The sequence below is a fragment of the Centruroides sculpturatus genome, unplaced genomic scaffold (genome assembly GCF_000671375.1).
Source record: "Centruroides sculpturatus isolate CEXI.00-Female unplaced genomic scaffold, Cexi_2.0 scaffold83, whole genome shotgun sequence".
NCBI lineage: Eukaryota > Metazoa > Arthropoda > Arachnida > Scorpiones > Buthidae > Centruroides > Centruroides sculpturatus.
The window spans coordinates 922,675-934,859 of record NW_019384393.1 but is presented as its reverse complement, the minus strand read 5'-3'; the positions used below and the strand labels follow the sequence as shown (position 1 = coordinate 934,859).

General features: G+C 25.8%; 1 protein-coding gene across 1 annotated transcript in view; it reads left to right on the top strand.

Annotated features, from left to right (window-relative positions):
* The window catches only part of LOC111618282 (neuroblastoma-amplified sequence-like), a 102,219-nt gene that overhangs the window by 55,333 nt on the left and 34,701 nt on the right, over positions 1 to 12,185 (top strand). Inside the window, exons 34-41 of the mRNA XM_023359778.1 lie at positions 1,880 to 1,982; positions 8,662 to 8,891; positions 8,989 to 9,101; positions 9,203 to 9,282; positions 9,389 to 9,484; positions 9,567 to 9,715; positions 10,780 to 10,834; positions 11,826 to 12,055. Coding sequence (XP_023215546.1) covers positions 1,880 to 1,982; positions 8,662 to 8,891; positions 8,989 to 9,101; positions 9,203 to 9,282; positions 9,389 to 9,484; positions 9,567 to 9,715; positions 10,780 to 10,834; positions 11,826 to 12,055 — 1,056 coding nt within the window. The remainder of the gene's footprint in view (positions 1 to 1,879; positions 1,983 to 8,661; positions 8,892 to 8,988; positions 9,102 to 9,202; positions 9,283 to 9,388; positions 9,485 to 9,566; positions 9,716 to 10,779; positions 10,835 to 11,825; positions 12,056 to 12,185) is intronic.

The following is a 12,185-nucleotide window of genomic DNA, read 5'->3' as shown; positions in this document are numbered from 1 at the left end:
ACACCACCCCAGAAGTAACAGTCAACATGGGTTTTTTCTTTTTGAAGAATATACTTCTTAAAAACAAAGGTAAATAAACAGTAAAAAACAATTCACAATGTTAAAAACGATCAAGTGTCAGCCTTCTGTTTTAGGATCTGACACTTTACATTAAAAACATGAAGAATTCTTCTCACCACATTGTCCTTATCCATTTTTAACTGCTTCAGGCCCTCTGGTGGTAGTTACGAGTTATCCTTACTTAATTTGCATATGGATACAATTTCTGTAATTACTCAGGATTTTTATATTTCTTCTTAAATGAAGTTAAGACTATTTACAAAAATATAAAATTTTTTGAGTCTATCTTAATCCTTTTTTACACCACCCCAGAAGTAACAGTCAACATGGGTTTTTTTCCTTTTTGTAAATAGTCTTAACTTCATTTAAGAAGAAATATAAAAATCCTGAGTAATTACAGAAATTGTATGTATAAATTATTGTTTAATTAAATTTTTATATAACTTTTTATTAATTAAAATTGTTAAGATTCTTAATCTGATCACATAACATTTAGAAATTTTTTAATCATTTGATATTTTATCATTTGTCATTTATTTTATTTATTATAGCATGTATTATATTTTTTAGCAGTGCCATATCTACATGGGACTATAAGATTGCCAAACCCTCTTAAAAATATAATAGTCCCAACTTAGTGCAGTAATCCCCATATACAGAATATGTAGTATATACTTTAGCTTTCATTACATAAACTTAGGTTACTGTTAAGTTTCTTTACACATGGACTGTAGCTAATAATGCCGGCTGGAAAAAGAAAAACATCAGTCATTTGTAGCAACCTTGTTCTTTTTGTGCTGTATATATGTCTTAATTTTTATTGTGTATCCAACCCTTGCCCCCCTGCATTATCAGATAATGTATAGTTGTATACCTATTTTTAACAGATTAAATTAATAATAATTACCCATACCAGACTTGGAAAAGCAGAAAAATTAAAATGGTAAAGTTGAAAGTTTTTATGTAGTTAGTCTTGCTAATGTTAGATCTATTTGTAGGCCTATGCAATTTTTCAGCTTGCTTCTCATTTATTAATCTAGCTCTTCCAGTGATTCATTTCAGTCTGCAGGACTGATTTATAGGTCTGTGTATAATGTATTATGTAATATAAAATTTATATTTGATTTTGATACATAGATAATTATATGCTTATAAGTTTTTTGCAGTGTAAACTGTATAGAATAAGTATATACTCAGGTATAAAAATATAAATTTTTATACCTGAAGAGTAAATAAAAAAGCATTGATTATTTTAATTGCAATTTATTACAATGTTAAATAAAAATATACTTTTAGGTTTTTTTTCTTTATGCCTTTAAATCTTTTAATTAAAATGGATTCAAAAAATAGTTTTTGTAAAATATGCTAAAAAAAAGTTCATTGAGAATGAATAAGATTTCTGTGATTGACAAGTTTAACCTTATTATTTTTTTTTGTTAAGAATGAGTCAGAAATGTTAAAGTCAAAACAGTTCATTCAAATTTTTTAATATAGCAATCACTTGGCAAATATAACAAATTATTTACATAATATTAAGTATAAGAAAAATATGAAAAGTATGTAATATTGATAAATTAAATAAAATCAATATATTAACAGGAATATGTTTCATTTTTTAAGTTTTGTATTCTATTTATGATTTCATTTTTAACATATATTTGAATTTTGTGCATTGATAGAATAGTTGACAATATATTATATATGTTTTTAATTTTCAAGAAAAAAATAAATCTTTATAATTAAAAATTTCCATGTATAAATTTAAAAGATATGAAATTAATAATAGTTGTATGTGAATAATGCTTTTCTTTTTATATAGAACACCATCTCTTGGAGAAGCTGAATGGAAGCAATTATTAAATGATATATTAGATATGCAACAAAAAATTTATAAGTGTATTACCCCAGTTGATTGTTATGAAGTTAGTATATGATTTATTTAGTTTTCTTGTAAAAATAATAATTTTTGATTTTATTTTTATATAAAACACATATATATTATTTAAATATGTTTCTGTTTCTTTTATATACAGATAGTTTTATTTATCAATTATATTATTTTTATTAAACTTTAGAATTGAAGTAATTTAAAGAAATTTTAAAGTAAAGTGTAAAACTTTAATGTTTTGAAGACCCATAATAATTATTGAAATTTTAATTCAGAATAATAATGACAAATTCAACAGGATATATTTTATTTTGAACAAAATTTATTCAGTTGTTTACATTCTAAATGTTTAGAATAATGGCTTATTAATGTTTATTCAATATATATCTTTAATATTAAAATATAAAAGGAATTATTTTATAATCTAGTAGGTTATTGATTTAACAGACTAATTGAGAGAGTGTTTAAAATTATTCATTTTGCATGCTCTCTTCACAAAAAAAGTTTTAAATTTTTTCTTTAGGATATAAATTTTTTTACACTAAATCTGAACTTTGTTAAATTAGAATTCATTAAATCAAGTAATTATGTAATATTACTATTATATTTTGTAATAATCTTAAATTTTTATTAATATATTAATATGTAGTCTTAATAGTTATTAAATAACTTAAGAGCAAGTATTGAGAAAACAATCTCCAAAGCATTAAAAAAAGATTAAATAAAATAGTTAACAGATTTAGGTACAAATTTAGATTTCAATATACAGTGGTACCTCAGGATATGAAATTAATCCATTCCGAAACTGAGATTGTATTATAAAAATGTCGTAAGGTGATTACATGTAAAACCAAGTAATTTTTTCCAAAACAAAAAACACACTCAAATTAAAGCTAGTAGTACATTGAAAAAAAATAACTTTAGTAAGGAAAACATTGAAAAATGCATTTTGTAGTTGTAAAATGTACAAATAACCATAATAGAATAATAATTGATAAAAAAAAATGTAGTTTTATTTGCATCTTACCTTTGAGGATAGATGACAGTGGAGGTGTAAACTGGTGGCGTAAGAGAGGGAGAATGGAAATAATACTAAAACTTAACTTACATAACATAATGTAACAATAACTTAAAAATAACTTAACACTAATTTTTTAACTGTTGTGTTTTATATATTTTTAAAAATTTTTTATTTGCTGCTTTTTGCCATCTTTCCTTCACTTCCACCAGCACTTTTATTGGATAGAGGTCTCTTGGTAAAATATCTATCCAAAGAGGTTTGGCTTTGCCTACTTTTTAAAATGTTTCTAAAATGACTTAGGCAAATGTCATTAGTCTGACCAGCAATACGGCCAGTGTGAACATTTTCGGGATGTTTCTTTTCAATAAAATCGGTCACTTTCTGATAATACCTCAGGATTTCCTTTATCGAGCGAGATCCTTCCACAACGAAGCAAACACACGGACTGAGACCAATGAACAGAAGTGAATAAAAAATGGCGCTGCAAACTAATGTAACGTCGTATGGTGAGTTTTTGTTCTTACCGTGGAGCAAAATTATGTTCAAATTTCATGTCGTATCTTGAAAATTTCGTGTGCTGGAGCATTCGTATCCTGAGGCACCACTGTACATAGATATTTTAAAAGCCATACCTACTATATAAGATATTTAAGTATCATTTTTACACTGGTAATTTAATAAGTAATTTAGCAAGTTACTTATTAATAACATTTCTTATTATTATTTCCTATCATATTGGGTTGTTTGGAAAGTAATTTCGTTTTTTTTTCTGTGAAAAAATACACACTATTTTTATAATAAATAAATATTTTATTGAATTACATATCAACCATTTTGGTGAAATACCTGTTGTCATCGTTTCTGGTAGTAGCATGATTTCACATTCATAAAAGTTTTGATCATTGCTTACAAAAAACTAATCCAAGCGATTTTTGACATTGTCATTTCAAGTAAATATCTTACAGTTAAAAAAATTTGTAAAAACCGGAACAAGTAATAATCTGAATGTGCTCGATCTGGCGAATATGGTTGGTGTGATAGCACATCCCATCTAAGTTATAACAGTTTCTGACAAATTACCAAACTTGTGTGAAATTTGACATTATCGTGGTAAAACACTACACCTGTTTTGCTGATCAATTCTGGCCGCCTTTTCTGTTTGATGATATTACTCAATTTGTTTACTCCATAGCAGTACACTTTTGAATCAATTGTTAAATTGTCTGGTAAAAGCTCCAAAAAAAATTTCCTTAAAATCTCACCAAAAAGAGCATCTCTCTTTAAGAACATGTGGAATCCATATATCAAGCTTTGAAACAAAACCAATTTGTTTAAAGTAATTATAAACAGTTCAATTTGACAAATTTAATCTCTTAGTGATTTCATGTGTTGTTATTTGGCAGTTTGCTTCAATCAGTACCTTTATTTTGTTTTCATTGACTTCAACTGGCCATCCAGAATGTGGTGCATCTTCAGTATTGAAATTGCCAGAACAAAATTTTGTAAACCAATTTTGGCACTGTCTTTCTCTCAACACATCATCTCCATACATGTACCACAATTTTTTTCTTGCTTGAACAGCATTTTGACTTTTTGGTAATAAAAAGCAAAATATGCCGAAAATGATGCTTTCAATCTTCCATATTTGATGGGACAAAAAATAAACAATTGCACAGAATCAAACAAAATTTTTTATAAATAATCCTTAAAATACTAGCTGTCAAAATATATGATGATAATACAGTTTAGAATGAAAATGGCGGGAAAAATACGACTAATCCATCTAATAGTAAAAAAAACGAAATTACTTTCCGAACNTTTAAAATTATTCATTTTGCATGCTCTCTTCACAAAAAAAGTTTTAAATTTTTTCTTTAGGATATAAATTTTTTTACACTAAATCTGAACTTTGTTAAATTAGAATTCATTAAATCAAGTAATTATGTAATATTACTATTATATTTTGTAATAATCTTAAATTTTTATTAATATATTAATATGTAGTCTTAATAGTTATTAAATAACTTAAGAGCAAGTATTGAGAAAACAATCTCCAAAGCATTAAAAAAAGATTAAATAAAATAGTTAACAGATTTAGGTACAAATTTAGATTTCAATATACAGTGGTACCTCAGGATATGAAATTAATCCATTCCGAAACTGAGATTGTATTATAAAAATGTCGTAAGGTGATTACATGTAAAACCAAGTAATTTTTTCCAAAACAAAAAACACACTCAAATTAAAGCTAGTAGTACATTGAAAAAAAATAACTTTAGTAAGGAAAACATTGAAAAATGCATTTTGTAGTTGTAAAATGTACAAATAACCATAATAGAATAATAATTGATAAAAAAAAATGTAGTTTTATTTGCATCTTACCTTTGAGGATAGATGACAGTGGAGGTGTAAACTGGTGGCGTAAGAGAGGGAGAATGGAAATAATACTAAAACTTAACTTACATAACATAATGTAACAATAACTTAAAAATAACTTAACACTAATTTTTTAACTGTTGTGTTTTATATATTTTTTAAAATTTTTTATTTGCTGCTTTTTGCCATCTTTCCTTCACTTCCACCAGCACTTTTATTGGATAGAGGTCTCTTGGTAAAATATCTATCCAAAGAGGTTTGGCTTTGCCTACTTTTTAAAATGTTTCTAAAATGACTTAGGCAAATGTCATTAGTCTGACCAGCAATACGGCCAGTGTGAACATTTTCGGGATGTTTCTTTTCAATAAAATCGGTCACTTTCTGATAATACCTCAGGATTTCCTTTATCGAGCGAGATCCTTCCACAACGAAGCAAACACACGGACTGAGACCAATGAACAGAAGTGAATAAAAAATGGCGCTGCAAACTAATGTAACGTCGTATGGTGAGTTTTTGTTCTTACCGTGGAGCAAAATTATGTTCAAATTTCATGTCGTATCTTGAAAATTTCGTGTGCTGGAGCATTCGTATCCTGAGGCACCACTGTACATAGATATTTTAAAAGCCATACCTACTATATAAGATATTTAAGTATCATTTTTACACTGGTAATTTAATAAGTAATTTAGCAAGTTACTTATTAATAACATTTCTTATTATTATTTCCTATCATATTGGGTTGTTTGGAAAGTAATTTCGTTTTTTTTTTCTGTGAAAAAATACACAATATTTTTATAATAAATAAATATTTTATTGAATTATATATCGACCATTTTGGTGAAATACCTGTTGTCATCGTTTCTGGTAGTAGCATGATTTCACATTCATAAAAGTTTTGATCGTTGCTTACAAAAAACTGATCCAAGTGATTTTTGACATTGTCATTTCAAGTAAATGTCTTACAGTTAAAAAAAATTTGTATAGACCGGAACAAGTAATAATCTGAGTGTGCTCGATCTGGCGAATATGGTTGGTGTGATAGCACATCCCATCTAAGTTATAACAGTTTCTGACGAGTTACCAAACTTGTGTGAAATTTGACATTATCGTGGTAAAACACTACACCTGTTTTGTTGATCAATTCTGGCCGCCTTTTCTGTTTGATGATATTACTCAATTTGTTTACTCGATGGCAGTACACTTTCGAATCAATTGTTAAATTGTCTGGTAAAAGCTCCAAAAAAAATTTCCTTAAAATCCCACCAAAGAGAGCATCTCTCTTTAAGAACATGTGGAACCCATATATCAAGCTTTGAAACAAAACCAATTTGTTTCAAGTAATCATAAACAGTTCAATTTGACAAATTTAATCTCTTAGTGATTTCATGTGTTGTTATTTGGCAGTTTGCTTCAATCAGTACCTTTATTTTGTTTTCATTGACTTCAACTGGCCATCCAGAATGTGGTGCATCTTCAGTATTGAAATTGCCAGAACGAAATTTTGTAAACCAATTTTGGCACTGTCTTTCTCTCAACACATCATCTCCATACATGTACCACAATTTTTTTCTTGCTTGAACAGCATTTTGACTTTTTGGTAATAAAAAGCAAAATATGCCGAAAATGATGCTTTCAATCTTCCATATTTGATGGGACAAAAAATAAACAATTGCACAGAATCAAACAAAATTTTTTATAAATAATCCTTAAAATACTAGCTGTCAAAATATATGATGATAATACAGTTTAGAATGAAAATGGCGGGAAAAATACGACTAATCCATCTAATAGTAAAAAAAACGAAATTACTTTCCTAACAACCCAATAGTATTTGTTTAAATTAAATTAAATTGATATTTAAATTAAAACTTATTAAATTACTATTTAATTAGTTTTATTTTAAATATAATTCCACATATTTTATACAGTATACATATATAAAAATGTTAAATTCTGTTTTACTTCATATCATCAATTGTTTCCAGTATGTTTAATAAATATAAAAAAAAAATGTATTAAATATAATAGTTCAATTGTCAAAAAGAAAATTTTTAAAAAATATCATTTTTGACAATTATATAAGTTACTTTAATATTAGATAGTTTTATGCAACTCTGTGATTGTTCATTAAAATTAAAAGTTGACCAATGGTATTTACATTAAAATATAGAAATATGTATATTGAAGACACAAAATTGTTTTTATCTTTCTCTGTTATTTACAATCACTAGCAAATAAATGGTTGTTTCCTTAAGTGAAAATTATTATCTTTAAAAAAGTTATCTGACAATAATTTTCACTTAAGGAGACAACCATTTATTTGAGGATGCACCTCCACAAAATTGTTTTTGGACTGTTGACGGTGATTTTAAACAATTGAAGATGATGATGATGACAATTTTGTATTTACAATATACATATTTTTTTTGTATTTAATCTATAATTGTTATTAAGTTTTTAATATTTTTGTAAAATTTTTGTGATATTGATTTATTTTTGAATTAAAAAAAACTGAAAATTATAATAATAGTTTTATAAAAATCTTTAATAATTTAATAATAAATCTTCTAAAATTTTTATAAGCACAAGTAAATTTTGGATTGTGCCATCTGATTTCTGGATTTGTGGTCCATCAGAAAGAACACCTTACAACTTGTTTATCTTAGATGAAGTCCATTTATTTTACAGCTATTTACAGTATATACAGCAATACTACTCGATTGCTACCAACAACTTAGTCTTAAGCCTAGCTTGTTTCTCCTCGTTTGAATGGTCATGTCACATTATATCCAATTTCAAGATTTATTGGCTGACCAATTCAGAGCTGGGTTTGCCAACAACAATATTTTATGTTGGGTCTGCCTCGGTTGGCATGCCTGTCTCAACTCGTTCAGGATGACTCACACTAACCGACTCCCTCTGGAAAACAGGTTCTGATGAGTGGAAACTTGGCTCACTTTGTCCTTACTCGTTAGACCTTCTTGACAGCATAAGAAATTAGTTAATTTTAATCAAATGTTATGTTGTAGATATTTTAGCAAATATTTTATGTTCAAAAGAAGAATTTGTATAAAATTAATAAAAAATAGAAAAAATTTAGACAAACCAAAATTGTAGTAAATTATTAATACTGCATTTAGAAACAAATGTATTTATAATCCAAGTTTGTAAACTTTTAACAAATTTAGCTAATTGATTCAATTATAACTTGATACTGTTCAACTTTTTGTGGTTGTCTTGGTGATTATATTTGAGAATAATTTAAATTAGAGTATTATTTTATTAAGTTCTAATTTATAAAATTTTTAAATTTAGATTTTTGTGGAAGCTTTACTTTGTTCTGGTAAACTAGAAACAATTGGATTGGCTGCAAGAATGATTGAATGCAATCTATCCAACATACCAACTTCACCTGTTGGTTTGAGCTATCTTATTCATCATAAGAAATTGGATTACTCTCGAGCTGTAAAACTAGTTCTTTCTGCTGCAAGAGAATATTTTAATTCTTCTGAAACTCCTTCTGATCCCTGCATGAATCTAGCTAGGTTAATATTTTATTTTTATCTTTTCCATTTAAGTAATTTAGTGACTGATATGAATATATATTAATTAAGTTTTCTAACATATTTTTTATTTTTGCAGGGAATGTCTTCATCTGATTGAAGATACACCACCTGTTATTGAAGAAGAACTTGATTTAATATCATCTCTACCATTACTACAAGAATTTTCTATAAACATATTACCACTTAAAGGTTTATAAAATAAAATAAATTTTGTATAACTTATTTACAAATTTTTAATCTATTAAATAATGTTTTATTTAAAATTAATACATAAACATTTTATTTGTCAGTTAGGCTATGCGAAAATCGCTTGGAATTCATTAAACAAGCTCTGAAAGCAAAGCCAAAAGCATACAAAAATTCACAAAAGGTGTCATTTATATTAATGAATCAAAAAAAATAAAAATATTTAAAAAAAATAAAAATATTATATTATAAAAGCAAATATATTCATTATGTTAATTTAATCATTTCAGTTATTACGACTGTCATATTTTCTTCGTGTCTGTGGTCAAGATAAACAGCAGAGAGAAGGAAAAGTATTATCTTTAATAGCTGAAGTTGCTTTTGAGGTTTATAATTTTCTTATAATATTCAAGTTGTAAAAATAAATTTTATTCTTTAGTTATTTATTCAGAAAAATGTATATTTTAGGCAAAAGATTACCAAGATTGTTATAATATTTGTCAGCAACTAATGACTGGTGGTCATGAAGAAGGTTGGTCAATATGTCAAAAAATGGGAAGCTGTAATGAATTTAAAAATATTGAAGCAAAGTATGTAACATTATCACAATATTTTTAGTCTATTATTTATATATCATTTTAATGCTGTAAATTTAGAATTTATATAAATCTTAATTATTCAAATTGTATTGGTTATTGAATTCATCAATATATGTTATATTAATACAGATTATCTATAATAGGTTATAGAATTCATAGCTTGATTTATGGCAAGTTTTCTAGAAATATTTTATAGAAACAAAAATAGGTAATTATAGAATTGAAGTATGTGTTATTTTGGGAAGAAATTTTTTAAGCAGACAATAATTTACATGTACAGTACATATAACTATTGGTCAGGAGAGAAGGAAAATTATTTTAATTAGCTAGTAATAGTTTAATTACAAATCTCATAATAAAGAAGTTATTTTTTAAAATTATATATTATATAATGTAATTAATATATGTATATATAGTTATAAAAAATAATGTTCTAATTAAGGAAAAGGCAGTTTAATTAGGTAAATTTAAAAATTAAAAATTGCAGCATAATTTTATAACACTTAAATTTAGCTTACTTCTTATAATCATATTAAAAATATATAGTTTTCTTACATAACAAATATTTTTATTTTCATAAAATTTAATGCAATCTTTTTTAATAAAATTTCTAAAACAGATTAAAATTTTAAATATATATATTTGTTTACAGTAATTAAAACATAATGTAAATCTTATATACTTCTGTGTAAAAAATTATTCCAATATTCTTTAATAATAAAATATTGATATATTAATGATATCCAATTACAAAAATATACCCTTAACATTTTATCTCAATATTCATTTAGCTATATTTTATTTCATGATAGATTTTTCAGTTTTAATCTCTGAAGGAATTAAGTTGTTTATTTTGTTTTTGTATGAAATTATATTGTACAAAACATATATTGATAAAATTTTAAGCAGTGTTTCTCAAACTATGGGTCACATTAAAATTTTAATTGGTTGCAAAATGATACTACCTTCCACAGAAACACTTGTAATTCTCATATTACTGAAATATTCTGTAAGAACTATAAACAGTAGCTATATCTTTGTGAATTGCTTTTTGTCTTTACGTTACAATATGAAACTATGAGCACTAAGTTTTGGCTCTGTGGAGGACATATAGTTGGAGTAATCACACAGAAGTTGGTAGACACAGGTTTATTATTCCATCATCATAATAAACCTGTTTCTACTTACTTTTGTGTTATTGCTTTGATTACATAAATAGTGTTGATAAATCCTCCATAGAGCCAAAACTTAGTTAGTGCTCATAGTTTCATATAGTAGATGTATCTGTTAAGTATAAAAATTTTTTAACAACTGTTTTTTTTATAATTATTATTATTGTCATTTAGTAATAAAATTAAGATTATAGAATATATGTAGATGAAATTGATTTCTCTTTTCTATTTTGAATAACATCAAAATAAATATTTTATGTAAGGTCATAGTCATAAAGCCATTTGAGTTGCAGTGATTTTGAAAATATTTTTTTGATTTGTTTTTTGAAACCGTGTCCTGTTTTATATTTGTGGATTTGTGGAAAGAATTTGATGGAAAATTTGCCATGTGTCTTTGGAATAAAACACAATACTAGTGTTTACTACACCACAAATATTTTTTTGTTTATTCAAACTTGTAGGTTTATTGTCATTCATAATAAATTATAAAAAATAAATAACAAATGCATTTTGGCACAAATAGATCAATAAATAATTATTAAAGAATTATTTTTTGTGTATATACAAAATAGCATTGATAAAACCTTCTTACAGTCTGAAAAGTACATTTTAAAAAGAGGCTCATTAAGTTTATAAAAAAAACTTGTAGTATTTTGAAAATAAAATTGGCTTCTGAATAATTTAGAAACAGTCTGTTTTATTTATAGTCATCAGGCTTACATTTTTTAATAGTTAAATTTCAATAACAAATAACTTAAAAAAATTTAGTCAATAACAAAAACTGAATTTGATGAAAGTTATTTGTTACAGATTGAAATTGGCTTGAATCACTCTTAATAGAAATGTGATCAATGTTACATTTCACACGCAGAAGATATTATCAATAATGTATAATTTTATTTTGTTGTATAATATATGGTGATTTCAGTTCTAATTTATAAAATTTTTAAATTTAGATTTTTGTGGAAGCTTTACTTTGTTCTGGTAAACTAGAAACAATTGGATTGGCTGCAAGAATGATTGAATGCAATCTATCCAACATACCAACTTCACCTGTTGGTTTGAGCTATCTTATTCATCATAAGAAATTGGATTACTCTCGAGCTGTAAAACTAGTTCTTTCTGCTGCAAGAGAATATTTTAATTCTTCTGAAACTCCTTCTGATCCCTGCATGAATCTAGCTAGGTTAATATTTTATTTTTATCTTTTCCATTTAAGTAATTTAGTGACTGATATGAATATATATTAATTAAGTTTTCTAACATATTTTTTATTTTTGCAGGGAATGTCTTCATCTGATTGAAGATACACCACC